The sequence below is a fragment of the Nycticebus coucang genome, chromosome 9 (genome assembly GCF_027406575.1).
Source record: "Nycticebus coucang isolate mNycCou1 chromosome 9, mNycCou1.pri, whole genome shotgun sequence".
Lineage (NCBI taxonomy): Eukaryota > Metazoa > Chordata > Mammalia > Primates > Lorisidae > Nycticebus > Nycticebus coucang.
The window spans coordinates 113,961,168-113,985,603 of NC_069788.1; the positions used below are offsets into that span (position 1 = coordinate 113,961,168).

A 24,436-nucleotide genomic window follows, 5' to 3' on the forward strand; every position below is an offset into this window, starting at 1 on the left:
ACTTCCCTCCCCTATCTTGGTTGATAAATACACCACTACAATTCGGTTTCAAGCTAAATCCTTTTATTTATTTATTTACTTAAATTTTGAGACAGTCTTATTCTGTCCCCCTTGGTAGAGTGAGGACACAGCAACCTCAAACTCTTGGGCTTAAGCAATGCTCTTGCCTCAGTCTCCCAAGTAGCTGGGACTACAGGTGCCCACCACAATGCCCGGCTAGCTTTTCCTATTTTTTTTTCAGTAGAGACAGGATCTTGCTCTTGCATAGGCTGGTCTCTAACTCCTGAACTCAGGCAATCCACCTGCCTCACCCTACCAGAGTGCAGGGATTACAGGTGTGAACCGCTGGGCCTGGCCCTAAATCCCTTTAAAGGAGAGTCAATCAAGAACAACTTACATTTCACTTTGAGTCAATTTTGGACAAGCTCTACCAGCAATGTACTTTTAAAAACGAGTATTCTAAACTTAGCCAACAATAGCCAAAGAATTCTACTTAAATCTAGTTTTGTTTTTTTTTTTATTTTTGAGACAGTCTCATTACATCACCCTCGGTAGAGTGCTGTGGTGTCACAGCTCCCAGCAACCTCAAACTCTTGGGCTTAAGCGATTCTTTGCCTCAGCCTCCCAAGTAGCTGGGACTACAGGTACCTGCCACAATGTCTGGGTATTTTTTGTTGCAATTGTCATTGTTTAGTTGGCCTGGGTCGGGTTCGAACCCGCCAGCCTTGGTGTACTTGGCTGACGCCATAACCACTGTGGTATGGGTGACGAAAATACTGAAATCTAGCTTTAATGCCTTAGCTGTATCAGATTACAAAGTGTTTTGCTTTTATCTATCATTTACTTTTTATAAAAAGACACTGATTTATTTTCTCCTGGATTGATTAAATTCTGCACCCATTTAAATAAGTCCTTCTGGTGGTAAAGCCTTATCATCACAGGTGAAAATTATGAATACAAGATAGTCAACTACTCTACAGGATTTCCTGACTTGATTACTCAATAAAGTTTTAAAATATTCACTGAAAGTCTATTAAATGCCAGAGTCTATGCCTGGTCTTTAAGATACAAAGATGAATACAACAGATGAAGTTGGAAAAACAGACACATAATATTAAGGTGAAGCATAATGCTGCTTTGGCAGGCATTTGGTGATATGAACATTCCCAGAGTAGAATTAAGGTACAGAGGACGGGAATGTTTGTTGCAATTAAAATGAGATTCCTCAGAAGAGGCGGAGTAGGCCTGGAACTGCTCAAAGAAGGAGTATACCCGATGACAAAAATAATCAATGATCAAGGCGGAGCAAGATGGCAGCAAGTAACAGCTTCCTTACATCTGGGCACCGTGAGTCTGGGGATATAGGACTCCAGGCATCTCTGGCTGGTGGGATCTGCCTATCATCACCCCTGAGAGGATATAGGGAGTCAGCAAGAGACTTCTGGACCCCAAGAGGAGGACTAAAACAGTGGAAAACCGGCAAGTGGTCGCGTGTGTTCAACCCGTCTAAACCCGCCCGCAACTGTAAGTTCAGTAGCAGCGAGACTGCAAACCAGAAAGGCCTTACCTGTGAACTGTTTTGGTGTCTTTGGACTTGGCACTCAGCTGAACTGCCTTGGGGAGAGCCTGAGCGGGAGTGCGGAGAACTTTGGCCTTTGTCTAGGGCCCCAGTCTGAGCCGCTGAGCCAGATGGAGCTAATGGTGTTTGGCTCTGGATCACAGGCAGACATTGTGAGCAATCTGCCCTGGCAAGCTCCGCCCTCAGGGTTGCAGAGCTGGAATTGGGTGGGAGCTGGTAACCCAGCGACCAAGTAGCCTAAGGGCGGAGTCTGAGCCACCTTGCAGCCCTAACCCTCGGGGGCAGAGGGAGACCAGTTTTGACACACAGGGTAAGTGGATAGCCACTTCAGCAGTGATTCCAGCGACAAGCGCTTCCCTGAGAAAGCTTCTGCTCAGTAAGTGAACAAGTTCAAAGTGCCTTTAGAGTGGGCTGAAGAGATTTAGGGTGTCTACCTGCTGGGGTTGGAGAAATTAGCAGCCTCCAGTCGTATCAGAACTGTGATTAACATCTCATACCCCAGAAGACCACGTGTTGCCCAGACGATATTCAATAACATATACATAATGCTTTGTTTTTGGTTGTGTTTTTTTTTTTTTTTTGGTTTGGTTGTTTTTTTTATTTTGATGTTGTGGATTGTTGTTTAGTTTTTTAATTTCAAACTTTTCCATACAGATCCTTTTTCTTTCTCAATTTTTCTAGTTTAATTATAATGTCCCATTGCTGCCTATTTCAATAATCAGATCTTCATTTTTGTTAGTGTTTCTACCGCTCTTATTTGGTTTTTCCAGCCAATTTTATCCCGTAAAGTTTTCTGTTTGCTTGTTTTGGTTTGATTTATAGCATTTTTGTCTTTCCTCTCTACTTGGTGGAGGTGGGGTACTGTGTCTGATCAGGTTAGCAAAGAGCTGCTGACCTCAAGGGAACCACCCAACTGGGCACCCCCAGAAGGTGGTTTTTTTTAAAGGTTGTATCAAAGTACCCTACCGTACACCTATATTGCTCTGTCTCCCTCTTTCTGTGCCTCTCTTCTTTTTGTCAATATTCCTTTTACCCACCCCCTCTCCTTTCTCTATTTTTCTTTTTTTTTTCTTATCACTCGGTCCTCCTTTCTTTCATCCCTTTTTTGCTCTTAAACCTTCTCACACTTCTGGTCCTGTAACCCTTAGTCCACAGGCACGAGAACTTAAAGAGCAAGAGGAAGTGAAAGGAAAATTAGGGCAAGGAAACAGATAAAAGAAATCACCCATGAGGAAGAATCAGCAGAAAACTCCAGGCAACATGAAGAACCAGTCCAGAACAACCCCGCCAAGGGACCATGAGGTAGCTACTGCAGAGGATTCCACCTATACAGAAATGTTAAGAATGACAGAAAGGGAATTTAGAATACACATGTTGCAAACAATGAAAGAAATGATGGAAACAGTGAAGGAAACTGCTAATAAAGTGGAAATTAACCAAAAGGAAATCCAAAAACAGAATCAAATCAGAGATGAATGATATGAAGAATATAAAAAGGATACAGCAGAGCTGAAGGAAATGAAACAATCAGGGAACTTAAAGATGCAATGGAAAGTATCAGCAACAGGTTAGACCATGCAGAAGAAAGAATTTCAGAGGTAGAAGACAAAGTTTTTGAAATAACTCAGATAGTAAAAGAGGCAGAAAAGAAGAGAGAGAAAGCAGAACGTTCACTGTCAGAATTATGGGACTTTATGAAGCGTTCCAACATACGAGTTATAGGAATTCAAGAAGGGGAAGAAGAATGCCCCAGAGGAATGGAAGCCATACTAGAGAATATTATAAAAGAAAATTTCCCAAACATCACCAAAGATTCTGACACACTGCTTTCAGAGGGCTATCGGACCCCAGGTCGCCTCAACTCTAACCGAGCTTCTCCAACACACATTGTCATGAACCTGTCCAAAGTCAAGACAAAAGAAAAGATTCTGCAAGCTGCCAGGAGTAAGCGCCAGTTGACCTACAGGGGCAAAGCCATCAGAGTGACCGCAGACTTCTCTAATGAAACTTTCCAAGCAAGAAGACAATGGTCATCTACCTTTAATCTACTTAAACAGAACAATTTCCAGCCCAGAATTCTGTACCCTGCTAAGCTAAGCTTCAAAATTGACGGAGAAATCAAATCATTTACGGATATACAAACATTGAGGAAATTCGCCACAACAAGACCAGCTCTACAGGAAATACTTCAACCTGTTCTGCACACTGACCACCACAATGGATCAGCAGCAAAGTAAGAGCTCAGAAATTAAAGGACAGAACCAAACCTCCACACTGATGAAAAAGATAAAACTAAGCAATGGACTCTCACAAAATAAGACGAATACAATACTACCACACTTATCAATTATCTCATAATTATAAATGTTAATGGCTTGAATTCCCCACTGAAGAGACATAGATTGGTTGACTGGATTAAAAAAACACAAGCCATCCATTTGCTGTCTGCAAGAAACACACTTGGCTTCAAAAGACAAATTAAAGCTCCGAGTCAAGGGTTCGAAGACAATTTTTCAGGCAAATGGAATTCAGAAGAAAAGAGGACTTGCAATCTTATTTTCAGATACATGTGGATTTAAAGCAACTAAAGTCAAAAAAGACAAAGATGGTCACTTTATATTGGTCAAGGGAAAAATACAACAAGAAGACATTTCAATTCTAAATATCTATGCACCCAATTTAAATGCTCCCAGATTCTTGAAACAGACCTTACTCAGTCTGAGCAATATGATATCTGATAATACCATAATAACAGGGGACCTTAACACTCCTCTTACAGAGCTGGACAGATCCTCTAAACAGAAATTAAACAAGGATATAAGAGATTTAAATGAGACCCTAGAACAACTGTGCTTGATAGACGCATATAGAACACTCCATTCCAAAGATAAAGAATATACATTCTTCTCATCACCCCATGGAACATTCTCCAAAATTGATCATATCCTGGGACACAAAACAAATATCAACAGAATCAAAAGAATTGAAATTTTACCTTGTATCTTCTCAGACCATAAGGCACTAAAGGTGGAACTCAACTCTAACAAAAATGCTCGACCCCACCCAAAGACATGGAAACTAAACAATCTTCTGTTGAATAACAGATGGGTGAAGGAAGAAATAAAACAGGAAATCATTAACTTCCTTGAGCATAACAACAATGAAGACACAAGCTACCAAAACCTGTGGGATACTGCAAAAGCAGTTTTGAGAGGAAAATTCATCACTTTAGATGCCTACATTCGAAAAACAGAAAGAGAGCACATCAACAATCTCACAAGAGATCTTATGGAATTGGAAAAAGAAGAACAATCGAAGCCTAAACTCAGTAGAAGAAAAGAAATATCCAAAATCAAATCAGAGATCAATGAAATTGAAAACAAAAGAATCATTCAGAAAATTAATGAAACAAGGAGTTGGTTTTTTGAAAAAATAAATAAAATAGATAAACCATTGGCCAGACTAACGAGGAATAGAAAAGTAAAATCTCTAGTACCCTCAGTCAGAAATGATAAAGGGGAAATAACAACTGATCCCACAGAGATACAAGAGATCATCTCTGAATACTACCAGAAACTCTATGCCCAGAAATTTGAAAATGTGAAAGAAATGGATCAATATTTGGAATCACACCCTCTCCCTAGACTCAGCCAGGAAGAACTAGAGCTCCTGAACACACCAATTTCAAGCACTGAGATCAAAGAAACAATAAAATATCTTCCAACCAAAAAATGCCCTGGTCCAGATGGCTTCACTCCAGAATTCTATCAAACCTTCAAGGAAGAGCTTATTCCTGTACTGCAGAAATTATTCCAAAAAATTGAGGAAGAAGGAATCTTCCCCAACACATTCTATGAAGCAAACATCACCCTGATACCAAAACCAGGAAAAGACCCAAACAAAAAGGAGAATTTCAGACCAATCTCACTCATGAACATAGATGCAAAAATTCTCAACAAAATCCTAGCCAATAAATTACAGCTTATCATCAAAAAAGGCATTCATCATGATCAAGTAGGCTTCATCCCAGGGATGCAAGGCTGGTTTAATATACGCAAGTCTATAAACGTTATCCACCATATTAACAGAGGCAAAAGTACACATGATCCTCTCAATAGATGCAGAAAAAGCATTTGATAAAATCCAGCATCCTTTTCTAATTAGAACACTGAAGAGTATAGGCATAGGTGGCACATTTCTAAAACTGATTGAAGCTATCTATGACAAACCCACAGCCAATATTTTACTGAATGGAGTAAAACCGAAAGCTTTTCCTCTTAGAACCTGAACCAGACAAGGTTGTCCTCTGTCACCTTTACTATTCAACGTAGTGCTGGAAGTTCTAGCCAATACAATTAGGCAAGACAAGGAAATAAAGGGAATCCAAATGGGAGCAGAGGAGGTCAAACTCTCCCTCTTGGCTGACGACATGATCTTATACTTAGAGAACCCCATAGACTCAACCACAAGACTCCTAGAAGTCATCAAAAAATACAGTAATGTTTCAGGATATAAAATCAATGTCCACAAGTCAGTAGCCTTTGTATATGCCAATAACAGTGAAGATGATAAGCTAATTAAGGACACAACTCCCTTCACCATAGTCTCAAAGAAAATGAAATACCTAGGAATATACCTAACGAAGGAGGTGAAGGACCTCTATAAAGAAAACTATGAAATCCTCAGAAAGGAAATAGCAGAGGATATTAACAAATGGAAGAACATACCATGCTCATGGATGGGCAGAATCAACATTGTTAAAATGTCTATACTTCCCAAAGCAATCTACCTATTCAATGCCATTCCTATCAAAATACCAACATTGTACTTTCAAGATTTGGAAAAAATGATACTGCGTTTTGTATGGAACTGGAAAAAACCCCGTATAGCTAAGGCAGTTCTGTGTAACAAAAATAAAGCTGGGGGCATCAGCATACCAGATTTTTGTCTGTACTACAAAGCCATAGTGCTCAAGACAGCATGGTACTGGCACAAAAACAGAGACATAGACACTTGGAATCGAATTGAAAACCAAGAAATGAAACTAACATTTTACAACCACCTAATCTTTGATAAACCAAACAAGAACATACCTTGGGGGAAAGACTCCCTTTTCAATAAATGGTGTTGGGAGAACTGGATGTCTACATGTATAAGACTGAAACTGGACCCACACCTTTCCCCACTCACAAAAATTGATTCAAGATGGATAAAGGACTTAAATTTAAGGCATGAAACAATAAAAATCCTCCAAGAAAGCATAGGAAAAACACTGGAAGATATTGGCCTGGGGAAAGACTTCATGAAGAAGACTGCCATGGCAACTGCAACAACAACAAAAATAAACAAATGGGACTTCATTAAACTGAAAAGCTTCTGTATAGCTAAGGAGACAATAACCAAAGCAAAGAGACAACCTACACAATGGGAAAGGATATTTGCATATTTTCGATGAGACAAAAGCTTGATAACTAGGATCTATAGAGAACTCAAATAAATCCACATGAAAAAAGCCAACAATCCCTTATATCAATGGGCAAGAGACATGAATAGAACTTTCTCTAAAGACGACAGACGAATGGCTAACAAACATATGAAAAAATGTTCATCATCTCTATATATTAGAGAAATGCAAATCAAAACAACCCTGAGATATCATCTAACCCCAGTGAGAATGGCTCACATCACAAAATCTCAAAACTGCAGATGCTGGCGTGGATGTGGAGAGAAGGGAACACTTTTACACTGCTGGTGGGACTGCAAACTAGTACAACCTTTCTGGAAGGAAGTATGGAGAAACCTCAAAGCACTCAAGCTAGACCTCCCATTTGATCCTGCAATCCCATTACTGGGCATCTACCCAGAAGGAAAGAAATCCTTTTATCGTAAGGACACTTGTACTAGATTGTTTATTGCAGCTCAATTTACAATCGCCAAAATGTGGAAACAGCCTAAATGCCCACCAACCCAGGAATGGATTAACAAGCTGTGGTATATGTATACCATGGAATACTATTCAGCCATTAAAAAAAAATGGAGACTTTACATCCTTCGTATTAACCTGGATGGACGTGGAAGACATTATTCTTAGTTAAGCGTCACAAGAATGGAGAAGCATGAATCCTATGTACTCAATTTTGATATGAGGACAATTAATGACAATTATGGTTATGGGGGGGGAAACAGAAAGAGGGAAGGAGGGAGGTGGGTGGGGCCTTGGTGTGTGTCTCACTTTATGGGGGCAAGACATGATTGCAAGAGGGACTTTACTTAACAATTGCAATCAGTGTAACCTGGCTTATTGTACCCTCAATGAATCCCCAACAATTGAAAAAAAAAAAAGAAGGAGTATACCCGGCAGGGCAGCTCCTGAAAAAGGCATCAAGGATGTGGTGCTGTCAGAGACCAGAGAGCCACCTACACGCCTCGATACAGGAGGCGGGGTGAGGAAGACTGGCACACGGACAGGCAAGGCCTCACTGGCACATTGCGGGATGCTGGACTTGACCCCCAAGAGCTGTGCACAGACCCAAGGAAGCCTGAATCTTATTAGATTACCCTTCCAATTGGAGGCTAGTGATGATATTTGGAGGATGTTGGCAACCATTAAGGTAAGAAAAAGAACCTTCGTGCAAAGTGAGCGCTCCTAAGATGCTTAAAAAATGAGGAACTCAATAGAAGTTAAGGATTTAGGGAGTCAACATGTGTGGATGGGTATGTAGGGGAAGTTGATGATGAATCCTATTTCTGCTCTGGATACCGAGGTAGATGGTGGTAAGCAGTTCACCAAGGTGGGAAATGCGTGGGAAGGAAAGGCAGGAGGAGGGGCCGGAATATAGGTCAAGTTGGTTTGGCCTTGTCAGTGTGTGACATTTTCACGACATTGAAGTGCACATGTAATGTAACAGGTAGTCATGCCTATGAATATGACAAGTGAAAAAGAGGCCAAGGCAAAACAGGGCAGTATGTAACTGCCCACATACTGATGAGCATTGAGGTTATGGAAAAATGAACCATAGAGAAACTGTACTGTGTGAAATTCAAGAAAAATGAGAAAGAAATGGGGAATGCTAATTTGGGGGTGATGAGACAGGTGCAAATTGCTTGACAATGCCAAAAATTCAGGAATAAAGTTTTGGAAGACCAGGAAACAGAGTTTGAAGTAAGGAAGAAGGGATGGTATCAAATAATCTAAGGACGGAACAACATCCAGTGGTTTGAGAGATGTGGAAGTCAGCGGGGCTCAGCCAGAGCAATCCCTGGGAACTCCGAAGACCCATGATTTTAAGGATCCTCATAATAAGTCACACAACCGGGATCCAAGTGGACAGTATTTAAAAAATACAAGTCCTGAAACTTCTAAACACACCTAATGTTCTGAACAAAAGACTAAAAATGAAATGGGCACTTGTTCTGCCTGAAAGTAGAAAATGACACGATGGAAGATTAGCAAAGAACCGATAATGAAATAACACATTTACAAAGTATTTTCCTTAAAGACCAAACAGGTACATCACCACTATGTTGTCTGAAAGGAGATCACTTTTAAGCTTGTTTGAACAATGTTGACCAGGTACAATGGTCACACCCTGGGTGGTGCTGGTGTCTGCTGAGGAAGGGGTGAGAGGGGTGCAAACGCAGTGGCTGCAACACTAAGCAAGTATCTATTCCACAGAGATTTAAAAGAATGTGGAAGAACCCACCCCCCCCCCCTCCCAGCTCAGAGCCAATGCAGCAGGTGCAAGGAGAAGGCCAGGCATACAGGCAGAAGCCAGTGGTCGATGAGGTCTAACATCGAGTATTTGCGTAAAAGGTGATAATACCTCACCTAAAAAATGGAGAAAAGGAGATTGTTGTACATGCTAACATGCCTATTATTTACACAAAGTCCCTCAAATAGCTGAACTTTTATGAGTGTATTAACCCAGATCAGGGATTTATTACTAATCCCACATTATGCTTTAACATAATAATGTATCAATGTCATTGTGCTACAGTCAGCTACTTTTATTTCAGTCCTGCTCTTTAACTCTCGGTAAATCTAAAGCCAAAATAGGGATCATTATCATACTACTTATTTCCATTAAATAAATGTTAAATCAGTTAACAAATACTACTCCCATTTCATATAAAATCTGTAATCAGAAAGTGGCTACCTGGAGAGCACAAAACTTATGTATTCACACCAAATAGAATCAGACTTCATTCTACTTAGATGGCAAACAGACCATCAGTTCTTGCTGTGTCTCTCTCTTCATGATGTATACAGAGTACCACCAAACCAAAGAATTTTGGATAAAATGTAAAACACCAGCGTATTTTAGTATGTCATAAAAATCCTCATCTTGGTATTGAAAGGAAAAATAATCTATTCTACAGATATTTAAAAGGAAATTGTTCCCAGTGACATTTAAGTCTGGGATATCATGTATAATTACAGAAATACTAGGCTTCTATAACCAGTGAATTGACACTTTCATCCAAATCATCGCGTGCGGGATGCAGCTGTAGAGAATGAGGGGGGCGGATGAGCAGCACAGAGTTGTGAACTTGAGACAGCTGCTACCTGAAGTTATATACAACCTGCCCGACCGGGGTAGGAGGAGGAATTCAGTGGTGCAGCCGTAAGGCAGACTAGTCTCAGGCTCAGGCCATGCTGTGTGGTAAGGCAAGAGTCCAGGGGTGGCAGACTCTGGCCATTTGTTTTGACTAGTCATGGCTCATCGGAGCTCCATCTTATACTTTATACATTCCCAGGTGCAACATGAATGGCACCCAGGACGGGGCTGGTATGGAGCGGAGACTCAAACGGACAAGCGGCGTCCCAGGACTTCTCACTTCCACGCTTTGTTCTCGGTAAGACTTACCTAAAGGGAACACTGAAAATCTAGTATATTTTACATGTCATGGAGAAAACTATTTTCTATGGTGAACTTTATGAAGGTGAGGACTCATGAACTCAGGAAGGATTTCTAATGAATGAAATGGTCTACTCTATTCCCAGATATTCCTGAAATTACAGTAGCAAAACAAAGTTTCTCAAACGTATAGCTGGGCACGTGGCTCACGCCTAGCACATTGGGAGGCTAGGTGGATTGCTTGAGCTCAGGAGTTCGAGACCAGCCTGAGCCAGAGTGAGACCCTGTCTCTAAAAATAGCTGGGCATTGTGGCAGGTGCCTTTAGTCCCAGCTACTCAGGAGGCTGAGGGAAGAGAATCACTTTAGCCCAAGAGTTTCAGGTTGCTGTAAGCTATGATGCCACAGCACTCTACTGAGGGCAGCAAAATGAGACTGTCTCAAAAAAACCAAACCAAAACAAAAAAACCCCAAAACAACAACAAGAACAACAAAGGTTCTCAAACATAGGTTAAGTATCGTTTCTCAAATATAGATTGAGTATCCCTTATTCAAAATGCTTGGGACCAGAGAAGTGTTTTGGATTTTGTCTTTTTTCGGATTCTTGGAATATTTGCATTATATGTACTGAACAGTTGAGCATCCCTAAATCAAAAATATGAAATCGCATTTCTTTTGAGTACCATGTCAGTGCTCAAAAAGTTTTGGATTTTTAAGTATTTCAGATTTTGGATTTTGGGATTAGAGGCACCCAACCTGTAGCACCTTCTATGGATGCCTCAAAGTTAAAACAAGGAAATATTCTGATACTAAAAGTTAGGAATGATGGGAAAGGAAACTGAACTCCAAATTTTAACAGGAGGAGGATATCCATCTAATTACCATATACTTCAAAATGAAAATGAGCCAGATAATCCTATTATGCTGAAAATGCAGGACTGGGATTTTCTGAGTCATCTTAACCCTGGGCCCTGAGATCTGAAACCCTAGTGCAGTGCACTCAGAGGGTACCTGAGACTAAGAAGCCGTAGGGGCAGTGAGATGAGATTTCCCCAAAAACCTCTGGCAGTCTATCCCTCTCATGTCTGAGGCTGAGGGTCACAGGCTACTCTTACAGTCTCACAGGGTGGATTTGCTGAGAGGCCCCTTCCTCTGGGCAGAGGTAAGATGACAGGCGGACACAGAACACGCAGAGATAACCTTATAACCTCTGGAACTGAAGGAACTCCATCTGGAAAACAAGGAGCTATGCGTTCTGTGGCACTGAGCCCTGCTCCTACTGGAACAGGATACTTAGCTACAAAAAATATTTTCCCTTTTGGAGGTCAGTATGTTCAGCAATAAGCTTTAGTTTCTGTCACAGAAATTAAATTCAACATGGCATCAAAATACATTCTTCTATTTTATCACATGAAATATTTTATAAAGGAAATGACACCAAACCAATTTCACGTTGGGAAGCCTGGTGATTGTTCTATAGGGGTCGGGGGGAAGGTCCTCCTCTAAACAATGGTTTCCCTAGGTTCATCTTTCCAAATGTGGGCCAAATCCTGAATTCCAGTTAACACACACCTCAGTGGAAGCCAAGTTTGGAATGTGCAGAACAAAGAATTTACTCAGACATCTCTTGGATGTTTTCCTCCTCAAACATAATGCAAGTGAGGAGCCAGATGGCAATGCGTCCACTCTGGGAGAGGATTTCTTTAGTGAGATAAATAGCCAGGCTTTGTAAATACATCTCTAGGATTAAGTGAGGAATTTTCAAAAGACAACTATTCTTTTTGTCTATTTTTTCTCATTAAATTATTTCTGCATGGTATCCTAGTATGCTAAAATAGTTAAGTGACATTGTTTTATGCAACAGCCTGAAAGTTAGGCTAAGATAAAGAATTCATGGTGTGGTGGTTTCTAAAACTTTTAGCTTTCTGCTCCCAAACTGGATCATTCATTATTTATACATATCTGGGAACCATTTATCTTGGCACCCTGTTCTTGCTGGATTTAGTTCCTGATGCTCAGATGAGTCAGGGTCACGTTCTGCCTTCAAGAAGAACCTTTCCTTCTGTCCAATACAGTTCCTGGAACTTCTCCCCAGCTCTAAGGGTTTCCATAAAAAACATTCTGATGTCCAGGGAAGGAGAAATGATGGGGCAAGGACAGTGGGTGGGCAGAAAGAAGTTGTCCTTTGCTAGCAGGTGACTAGCATATTATGTAATTAAATTGTCCCCTTCATTAGCCAATTTTCACTCATGTTTTGAAAGCATTTAACCCACCACTCCAACTTTAGGCCTAGACTCTGCTTCGAAGTGCTGCATTTCACAGTTAACACCAGGCAAACATGCTAGGGCACCCTTGCAAAGGCAGAGTTAACCAGTTACCTTCTACAAGGGAATTCGCTATGACTTTCAATTTAACAACAAACACAGGTTTCTGATTTTCCAGGATCTGTCGATCTCTTTCTCTTTTGTTTGGTTTACTCAGGACTGAGTGTTTTAACCCAGCTATGTGGGATGCTTTCTTCTCACTGTCTTTTTCTACTTTCAGAGGAGTGGCAAATGTGCTTAAGCTATACTAGTTTCTTTTTCTCACAAATCTTTATTAATCAAGTGATACAAACACAGATATTCAGCCAGAAACTTACATTCTGTTGCTCCTGACATGATTTGTCCCAAAACAATGAAGACTGCCAAAGATGGTAATATGATCACTGTCACCTCAGAGTCTGCTCTAAGTTCTAATCCATATGGCCACTAAGAACACAGGAATGATTTCTGTGGATAATCACCCAGGATTAAAGAGCAAAGCACAAGTACCAGTGTGCAGAAAGAATGGAATGTTTTGCTGGAATATATATCTTTGTTTATCCTCATGCCTTTGAAATGCTTCCGTGCTTTGAAAGCTGTTAGGACATGCATCTCGGTTTTAATGCTTGCTTTCTAGCAAAATACGAGAAGGCCTAAAGCCAGCGCCTTGGGTCTGATGTTACGTACACGGGGAGCAGAGACACAGAGCCAACCCCTGCAGGCACACTTACCGCCTCTCTAGTGGGCGCCCGTCACTGGAGATGCTACGAGGAATGTTGGCGGCCCTTTCTGGAGGAGGGATTTTCCCATCTCCTTTTCCAGCATTCATCCTCGAGGTCATGGGACTCTGCAGCTGGGATGGGACTTGAGGTGAATGAGGTCCCTTGTTGGCATTCCTCTGCCACTTGTTATTATTCCGGAAGGGAAACTTGAATTCATATGAGATGCCTTCGTTCATTTTGTACTCCATCACCGGCATGCGGTAGGTTTCCGAGCAACTCCTATTGTGGGGTGGGGAGGGGAGGGGAAAGCAGTGAATATTGCTTGTCCTTGTTGGCGGGACCACATTGATTCTCACTAACACTTACAATGGATCCAGAACTTCATCCCTGTTTCAAACCATCTTTCAGTCCTTGTGCTCTATAGTTATTTTCCTTTACAAAAACCAGAACATTTTCCTTTACTCAATCCTAACTGTTGAGTCTGACAAATGGAGTCTTTAAAAAACAATGGGACCCATGGTCGCCCTTGGGGGAGGGGCAGAGCACTGGGACCTGAGGAGGGAAGGCCACCAGGACAGCATGACAGGAGCACAGGGGCTTGGAGGAAACAAGCAATCATAACATCCTTCACTGCGGGTTATGACTGGGATCTATGAATAGAAGGGTGTGCAGTTTAAATGTGTTGGGCTCCTTAGAGTCAAGAAATTAAATGGGAAAAAAACCTAGAAATCCAAACCAAGAGCCAAATTTAGCTTAGATGGAGGAAAAACAAAAAACAAACAGAACCCCCCCACCACCACCAATTATAGAACTACTACAATTATCAAATTCCCAAGGAACAAAAGCATAATCTGAAATCAGACTTTTTTTCTTTCTTCCAAAGTTAGGGACCTCCCACAGCAGAGCTGTCCGCAGGCAGTAGTCTGAATGAAATTAATGACAGGTACAAATGTCTTGTCACTTTAGCCCCTCCTGGTGCCACCTTCTCAACTCCCAAACCTTGGGAAAGTTGGAACCCATTTGCCATTTCTTTTGCCCAAACAACCAGAGGGAGGCTCTAAGTTATTAATTTGATTGACAGACAAATTACTGGGGAAAAGACCTATTCCCACTGAAGCATTAACTCTAACTGTGCATTTGAATTTCATCACTAAGTTTAAAAAAATTTCCTTTCTTAAAGAAATTTCAAAGATGGAGGAGCAAATAGGAAGATTTAGAAAAGAGAATTCTGTTAACAGAGTGATCCTGAAATCAGGAAGGGGCACTTCAGCGGTAGTGTTAGCAAAGCCCAAATCAGAGCTACTAATAGAAACTGAATTCGAGCCACAAATACATGTCACAAATGTAATTTTAGAAAAGCAAAAAATGAAAGTGGTGAAATAAATTTAATAAGACATTTTATTTAACCTAATATGTCCACAATGTTATCGTTTTAACATGTTATTAATATTGAAAAATTATGAAGATATTTTGTATTCTTCTAAATCTGGTATATGTTTTACACTTACAGCACGTCTCACGTTGGACCAATTATATCACAAGTGCTCTGTAGCAATGCCTGGCTCATGGCTCTGTACTAGACAGTGAAAGTCCAAAGGGCATCCAGCCAAAGGCCTGGTCTCATATAGCTGGAGGGAGGTTAGACGTTGGGGGCGGGGAAGAGCAGAAAGCAAGGGCTTATGGAGTTGGCAGGGGGAGACAAGGACAATGGAAGGTGCTACTCTTCCATGCTCCTGTCTACGTGTCTCAGGGTTGACCTCTGACACTTCAACGCACAGTCCACAATGCATCCTCTCGCACGTCTCCATGACAGTCTCCATTTTTGGAAAGTGCCACTTCTGTACCATGTGCTCGGGAGCAACCAGAGTGTCCGCTGGCGTCCCTGCCTACCTACTCATAGCCTGTTATCTCCAATGGGTACTTCTGGGGGGAGATTTCCTTACCTCTCCCTGCCGACTCCTCCAAAGCCTAGGTCAACCTTAATCTGAGTACAGGCTCCACTGTACCCCTTTTATGCTTTAACACTAATGGGCAACCCCAGTAAGAAACACATTTTACACTGGGATTCAGCACAACCACACACTCACATAATATTCATTCTTACTCTGATTACCTCCTATTTTGATATATTCTGAATTTATGGTTCACCAGAAGAATATATTAGGTACAACCTCCTAAACTTACTTCATGACCTACTTGAGAGTTAAAATCTATATTCAGTAAAACTTTGCTTTACGTACATTTGACATTACTTTTAGTAGTTAATGACTTATATCATAAGCCCTTTTCTTTTGATATTAGGAAATATTACCTTAAGCTCTGATGTAATTTCTAGCTTTGATTCTGATAATTCTGACAAAAATATACCATTGTATAGTGTGTCTCTATTAGCAACTCAAAATTTTGATTGTTGATGGAGATACACTACAGTATAGTCTGGAGTCTTTCATTTCTGACTAGGCCATCTTATAAAGGTCTGGTACTCTGAATTTGTAAATACAATGAAAGGAATATTGATAAAAATTTACAGTAATCCAATGAAAAACTTCTCTCCTCAACGTCAGGAGTAGGTCTGCTTCTTCTCAGCAATGGTGGGTTTTAGAAGCTCAATGGAAACTGTCCTCTACCATCATCTATGCCCCTTCTCCTGGCTCCTAGGAACTGGCACCTGCACAGAACTTTATTTCTACGTAGGCTGTGTTTTCCTCTTGGTACTCTCCCCCACAAATTCCCCGCTGAGGTTTTATTTTGTGATACTGTACAGGTAACTTCTTGTAGGCTGCTTTCAGTCCATTTTGCATCAGGCAGACAAAACACAAGTAAATAAATTGGTGCTAACAGTAATAGAATCCATAATGATGTGATACTGTTTGACAAGCTGCTTTCATCTTCGGGCCTTTGTTTTTTGCAAAATGAGAGATTTGGAATTGAGAATAACCAAATTTTCTTCTTCAAAAACTATTTGTAATAATCTTTTAAGGCTTGGCACCGTAGCACAGTGGTTACGGCGTCAGCCACATACACCAAGGCTGGCAGGTTCAAATCGGCCCAGACCACCTAAACAACAATGACAACTGCAACCAAAAAATAAAATAGCCGGGCGTTGTGGCGGGCACCTGTGGTCCCAGCTACTTGGGAGGCGGAGGCAAGAGATCACTTAAGCCCAGGAGTTTGAGGTTGCTGTGAGCTGTGATGCTATGGCACTCTACCGAGAGTGACACAGTGAAACTCTGTCTCAAAAACAAACAAACAAACAAAACAACAGAAAGTCTTTTAAATCTGTGGTCCCCATAGCTGCAGATGAGCAAATGAAGCTTCATCTGTATTTATAGCCATGCCCCGTCACTTGCATCACTGCCTGAGCTCTACCTCTTATCCAATCAGCAGCAGCATTAGACTCTCATAGGAGCATGAACCCTACTGTACTGCACATTCAGAGGATCTAGGTTGTGTGTCCCTTATGAGAATCTAATACGTGATGAACTATGGTGGAACTGAGGCTAGTGCTGGGGAGTACTGCAAATATAGATTATCATTAGCAGAGAGTTTTGGCTGCACACCTATCCCCACGCCCTGTTCATGAGAAAACTGTCTTCCATGAAATGAGTCTTTAGTGCCACAAAGGCTGGGGACTGCTGTTTTAAACTGCATTTAACATTTAATAGTAAAACTGGTTAAAACAGTCCTTTGGCCAAAGACTTTGTCTTCCTTACAATTTATATTTCATTCCCACCATTCTTGATACGTGACTAGAAAGCCTGGAGAGGGAGAAAAGATTCCTTCTTAGAGTAGGAATAAGCAAATAAGTTTCCACTGAAGGAGAGCTCTGCCACCTGCTGCTTCTGGTTGCCTTTCATGGCAAGAGTAACTACCACTGGCTTCCTGGACTCTTACTTTCCTCTGCCACACGGAAGAATGATATGCAGAATCAGGACATGGACAGTGGACTGCCCAACACGGAGGAAAGCTGGCTTTCAATGCCACACAGAAACTCGCAAAGGGGTTTTCATAATCTTTATAACTCTACCAACACTAATAACTCACGATGGACCAGACATTAGTCTGGCATCTCCATGAAGCAGATGCTTCATTATCCCCACTGTATACATGAGAAATGGAGGCCTGGAGAGGTTTACTGTCCAAGTTTACACAGCCAGCAGAGCTGGGATTTGAAAACCCACAGAATTAATCTACCCAGAGGTTAGGTTAGTTTTATTTTAGTCACTAACTCAACCATTTCAAGTCCCCAAACATCCTTTACCCTATAGAAATTATCACATCTCAGACAAGTGAGATGTGATAAAAAAAACAAAAAAAAACCCAACAACTTTTATACAACCCAATTAAAGAGCAGTGGTCTGGTCCGCAGGAATTGCAATGTCAACACAAAAGGTGACAAATGGTGACCAGCCGAAGCTATAAATTAACGGAAAAGCTACTCCATCTCCTTACTCTGTTTTTTAGCCTTTTTATTCTCTCTTTTAATTTCTTCTTTTACCACATCATTTCTCTCTCCTCTTTTCCTTAAGACACTATGAAATACAAAAAAATGGAGGACCAATATATTGAACAGAATATCACAACATTGAATTCATGAGGCAGAAAAGTTTTGTTTGATGATGGCTCCATCTCTGTAAGCCACATGACACTGGCTTGGAAAAAACAGGTAACATCTTTGAACCAAAGTCCTTCACCTGAAAAATGAGAGATTTGAACTAGAGGCTTTCTAATAGCCCCTCCAGCTCTAAAGCAGTAAGCTTTTGCATTTTAAAATACTGATCTTTTAAAAGGGAAGTCAACAGGGTGGCGCCTGTGGCTCAAAAGGGTAGGGCGCCGGTCCCATATGCCCTAGGTGGCGGGTTCAAAATCCAACCCTGGCCAAAAAAAAAAAAAAAAGGAAGTCAACAAACAAAAAAACTTTTGTCACCATTTCTTATCAAAAAGGTTATTTGGTCTTTTTATGTAACTTGTTATTAGCTCTTCTTTTGAATGGCCCTTAATTGCTTTTCCCAAAGATTGTAGAGGCGAGTGGTCCTCATCAGAATGAAGGTTAGCCACTCATGTGCAATTCCACCCAGAACATCACAATGTAGCCTGTCATTCTGGAGTTTTCATCTTGCAAAGAGAATGACATTGAAGATTCAGAGGGCACAGACACTAATACTATGTATACTGACACTGCTCTACTCCAGAGTGGCGACAGGCAGGGTGTAGGTATGGGTTGGGTACCTCCTGCAGAAGGCACTGCTCACTCCCGAAGGTCTTCTGGTCCTGTCCACCAGGGCTGTCTACCTTGTGCTGTCATGCTAGCTGGTCTTGTTCACTCTTTGGGCAGCGACCAGACCTCATCTTCTTACCTCATTTTAATAAAAATGAAGCTGCCATGAGGATAAAAAGAAAATGCCCAACATATAGGAGGGGCTCAGAAAGTTTGTATACTCTCTAGGTCCCGTCTTTTTTTTTTTTTTTTGGAAAAAAACAAAACTGTAGTCTGGGAGCAATCTATGGAGGGGACCGAGAACAGGTGAAGGGGCTCTATTTTATATTTGTTATTTAAGCACTACTTTTTTGCTATTAAACTGGCTTTATATTTTTTTAAATGCTGTCTTTTTCAAATACATGATTGTTCCATGTGAACATATAAACCTATGGGTGTATTACATACACTCACTGTACCCCTGGGTACTGGTGGCAGGCTCAGGTCCTGGGGACCCTAAGAACCCCACACAGCTGAGGGCCAGGGGACAGCGTGCCTCCAGAGGCCTGTGCTGCCTCCCGATAGAGCTTTGGTGGTAAAATCACAGCCGACAAAGAAGAAGAGAGTGACTAGTCAAAGAACAGAGTAATTAGTTGCTAGGAAAATAGCAGTGGGAGTGCGAAGTGCGGAGGAGAAGGGAAAAATGACAGAAGAGCATTATCCTATTTTGTTGAAAATTATTAACAAGGTGTTAATGCTTCCTGTGTTCCCTTTGAAGTCGTTTCTGAAGGCAGGAGCAGAGCTGGCTTACAGGCTTCCCAAGGCATCACTGCCAGCATCTCCCAGCTGCCCTGCTCAAAAGGTCAGACAGGGGCTCTACAGATGGAAACTGCAGTTAAAGGGGCAAAGTGTGGCTCCAGGCCTGTGGGGATGTATGGTGCACTGGCCCTTTCCCCAGACTCCCGTCCCAACAAGCGGATGGCCTGAGTGCTTCACAGCTGTGCTGGGCAAGTGCACAGACATGACACGTGCACTCAGGGTGTGCCGATGGTCCATCCCAACTCTGCCCACAGTGACGCCACACTGGGAGCCTGAAATTAGCCACAGTGGGAGAATCTGCAAGTGGAAATGAGCAAATGACTACAGATCAAGGCTTTTTCTCCAACAGAAAGCCAATTTAACTGCCTATTCTAGAGTATAAGGAAAGGATTTGTGCACCAAGCACACCTAGTGACAGTTAAGAGCCTAGACTCTTGAAGTTAGACCCCAATTGGCCAGAGGAGCTTAGGAAGTTTATCAACCTTTCTGAGTCTTAGTTTTCTTCAAAACAGAAATAATACTCTCACCTCACAGCCTTTTGTAAGGATTAAATGTACTAATCCATATAAGAGTGCTTTTTCTAGGACTTGGCACATTAATGTAAAACACTCAGGAGATGTTAGCTATTTTCAGCAGTACTCCAAGGAAGATACACCAGCCTAGCGCCTCCTCCACCCCGGAGCCACCTGCCAGAGCCTGGCCTCCGACCCACACCAGCCTAGTGCGCCTCTTCCACCACAGAGCCACCTGCCAGAGCCTGGCCTCGGACCCACACCAGCCTAGTGCGCCTCTTCCACCACAGAGCCACCTGCCAGAGCCTGGCCTCCGACCCACACGAGCCCAGTGTGCCTCCTCCATCATGGAGCCACCTGCCAGAGCCTGGCTTCTGACCCACCTTTCTAGTCACCATTATTCACAAGGTCACACTTCCACAATGCTATTTCCTTCTCCTCTACCCCTATAAACCTGGGAGCTAGAAATAACAGACAGCTCTCTCAGCAGACAAAATGGTATCATAAGACCTCCGGGCTAGACTAGCCTCTACTATTCCTTATCTTAAGTAATTAAGGTTGACATGTTACAAGTGCCAAAAGGCACCGAACTGCCTCTTAGAACTTAGTAATAAAGGAGACAACTTTGAAAGAGACACCAAGAAACAGTAAAGAAAGAGGCCAGAGAGCGAGGCGGCATCTGGAGAGCCCTGTACGCATCCACTGTCTTCCTCACGTTATTATTTTTTTTTTTTTGTAGAGACAGAGTCTCACTTTATGGCCCTCAATAGAGTGCTGTGGAGCACACAGCAACCTCCAACTCCTGGGCTTAAGCGATTCTCTTGCCTTAGCCTCCCGAGTAGCTGGGACTACAGGCGCCCGCCACAACGCCCGGCTATTTTTTGGTTGCAGTTTGGCCGGGGCCGGGTTTGAACCCGCCACCCTCGGTATATGGGGCAGGCGCCTTACCGACTGAGCCACAGGCGCTGCCCCCCTCACGTTATTTTTTAAATCATAGTTCCTCATGATGCTTAACATTAATGACCACACACTTGAGGAAACCAGAAAAGGCTAATAGGGCTCATCAGACCAGGTTAACCAAGGCAGAGCAGTTTCTGAATATTTCCCTCCACTCCAAAATAGCTAAAATAAAAAGTTTTGAATAGATATCTTGATTTTCAGGGAGATCCAGGTATCCAAAAGAGGGCATTTCTTAAAACTATCAGCCAAATGGATTTTACTAAACAGTATTTTGATGTACATACAAAATCCCCAGGCCAACAAGTATGGTAAGCAGTATGAGGAAACAGTACCTCTAGCAACGTCTGATTGTAACACTTGACCTGAATTACATGGTCATTGCCACTTAATTTTTATTGAAAAAAAATATATAGCCATTTATTTATTTATTTATTTAAGTCACCCAAGTTGGAGTACAGTGATGTGATTGAAGCTCACTGCAGCCTCCAACTCTTGGCCTCAGCCTCCCGAGTAGCTGGGACTACAAGGGTCCACCACCATGACCAGCTATTTTAAAAATTTTTTGTAGAAAAAATTTTTTGCAATCTCACTATATTACCCAGGCTGGTCTCAAACTCCTGGCCTTAAACAATCTTCCCATTTGGGGTTCCAAAGTGCTAGGATAACAGGCATAAGCCACTGTGCCCTGCCACTGCTTACTTTTTAAAGGACACAAATAACCCATCATAACCAGTTACATTTCTACTATCTGTCATTCATAAATCCATAACAGCTCAGGGGTAGGAACGGTCATTTTGGGGGGGGGGGAACTGGATAAAGAACATTGTCTTGGTTTTAAAAGGCCTAAGAACTGCCAAAGCTTAAGAGAAATTCTTAGAAAAAATTGGCTTAAAACACTCAATTTTTTTTTTAAAAAACTAGCAAAAATAACACATGCACACCCAAAGGACAAAAAGTTGATTAAATCTGTTCCATCAAGGAGCCTCCCCAGAGACAGAGAAGTTAAATCTTCAAGTAGTGCTGCTGGCTTGGCAGGAGCTGGGAGGGTCAGGGAGCTGGTCCAGGGTTTTCTATCTAGAAAACTAGAACCAAAATGCCAAAGCTTCTGGAGCAGGACCAGCTCACTGAGTATGAACGGAGGAGAGAGGAGACTAAGAAGCCCATGGCATATAACAGGAGAACATCTGACAATCTGAGATGCTGAGCGTCTATTAATGTCAAGTGTTCGATTTTTGTCAACTACTGCGTAAGATGCCTCAGACCGATGTCACCAGACTTCTCTATCTGTAATAGCAACTTTGTAAATACAGAGACATAAAACCTGGGAACAGTCCCAGTCAGCCACTCTCTCTGGCTGCTGTTTGCCGCATGCTGAGAGGGAGCTGCGTCCTGAGTCAGCTTTCCACGGATGAATGTTCAGCGCCATGTGTACCCTATTGTATCCTACTGGCTAGCAGACGTTCCCTGTGGCACACAATCCCTGCCCTCAGGGTCAGGGTCAGGTGCATCTGCTGTAGCTCAGACCTACCTCCGTGGGGTGCAGTCATCATGGGGCGGAATGATGACCACCTTCACTGTGACGGAGGTTCTCAGGAGGTCGATCATCTGCTCGTGGCTCAGGGTGGCCACCGCCACCTTGCAGATCTCCACCAGGCGGCTGCCCTGCCTCAGCCCTGCCTGCCAGGCGTAGCCGTAGGGCTCTACATCTGCCACGATGCCCTCGTAGTTGACGTGGAAGCCTAGCTGTCCTAACCCATTTCTTCGCAGAGTCATCTCCACAGATTCACAACCTTTTGAAACAAACTAGACAAGGAAATAAAAGATACTGTGGTTTAATGCAATAGGGTATTAGCGGGTGGACATGGAATTGGAAAAACACTGCAACCAGGGTTATTGCTGAATGTCCTGCTGCCAGCTGAGGAGCAGCCTGGTTATTTCCCCTTCACTACTCTCTATTCATTAGACCAAAAGGAACATATTTGTTGCATCCAAAAAGCTCAAAGCCTTCCCCAAAGTTACAAGGAAACCTCTAACAGTGACAGCAGGGAGCTGGCAGCAAAGAGAAACCGCACTCAGCTGCTCATTTTGCCTTTATAAAACGCAAGGTGGCAGATACTCAAGTCAGTCAAACTATTCTTTTCAACCCACCACTAGATAGGCTGGGCTGCAACACTGGGTCCCAGGAGATGGGTCTGCCCCCATTTGTTCTACTACTCTTCCAAAACGTCATGGAAAACATAACCCAGAGATAAACTCTGCTTGCCTCACGTATCAAGGGAGTTTACACAGGAGCTACAATAATGAAACAGTGCAAGCTTCGGTAACTTGGCTCGAGTCTGCAAAAGCTTTATGAAAGAGAAATTGCATGTATGTAAGCAGAAGGAAAAGCCTCACCTGCAACCTTTTGACAATCTCTTTGATGTCCTCATTGCTAATGAAACTCTCCACCGAAATACATTCTCCTCGTTCGTAGAAGATTTTGAGGCCGGTGTCGGCTGAAGTCCATCCTATCACATCTCTGCAAGAACAGTTAAAAACCACGCTCTTTGTCTCCTGTTCAATGAGCACAATGAACTCATTGGAGATCCCTAAGAGGCAGTCCATCTCCATGGCTGTGTTGTAGTCTTTTGCCCGGACAGCCCACACGATGGCTCCCATGCTGCTGAGCTCAGCTCCTGGATATGGCTTAGACTTTTCTTTCTTCTTGGAGGCCAGAGAGATGAATGGAAACTTGCCAGAAGGGTCGATAGGGGTGTTGGTGACATTCTTTTCTGCCAGATCTTTTAGGTATTCCTGGCGGGTCCGAGTTGCCATGGCCCGGAACTTTTCTGATTTATGAGCAGCATTTTCCGCATTAATCACTTTGGCCAAAAGGAAGTCCCTGAACACATTCGACTTAGGGAAAGTGACCCCTTTAGGGATGGGAGGTCCAAAGGAAGGCACATCTCTGGACCTGGTGACGGCCACACTAAGAGAAAAAACAAAGACAAGAGAAGAGGCGGCATGTCCGCATGTCTCAGACTCATAGAGCAGGAATCAAGGACATTCGCTCACAGATGAAGACACACCTCAGAAGCAAACAGCTGCTCATCTTCCCCACAAGAAACAACGTACATTCTGCTTTGCACAAGCACATTTTCTCATTCAACCACATTGGCATTCATAGAACATAAATTTTTTCCCAAGCCAAAAACCTGCATAAAGAAACCAGTGTTAACTTTCTTTTCTTTAACATAAAGGAAACTTACTATAATTCCATGACGAAATAGATTTACTGAGGTATTCTACATAAGACCCCTTTTTTTTTTATTAAATCATAAACACATAGATCATGTATACACTGACGCATTTTTGGGGTACAATGTGATTTCATATAGAATTAGGAGCATTAACATCACACTGGTTAATATATGGCTCATCTCATTTACTCAACTATTGTGTTAAGACATTTATACTCTGTACTTAATAGATCCGACATGTACCCTTGC

The 24,436-nt window shown here is 42.2% G+C and overlaps 1 protein-coding gene across 17 annotated transcripts in view; it reads right to left on the reverse strand.

Annotated features, from left to right (window-relative positions):
* The window catches only part of SIPA1L1 (signal induced proliferation associated 1 like 1), a 434,009-nt gene that overhangs the window by 70,745 nt on the left and 338,828 nt on the right, over positions 1 to 24,436 (reverse strand). For all 17 annotated transcript variants that reach the window (XM_053601212.1, XM_053601207.1, XM_053601214.1 and 14 more), the window contains 3 exons: positions 23,343 to 23,916; positions 22,477 to 22,751; positions 13,470 to 13,739 (listed from right to left, as the gene is read on the reverse strand). In XM_053601212.1, coding sequence (XP_053457187.1) covers positions 13,470 to 13,739; positions 22,477 to 22,751; positions 23,343 to 23,916 — 1,119 coding nt within the window. The remainder of the gene's footprint in view (positions 1 to 13,469; positions 13,740 to 22,476; positions 22,752 to 23,342; positions 23,917 to 24,436) is intronic.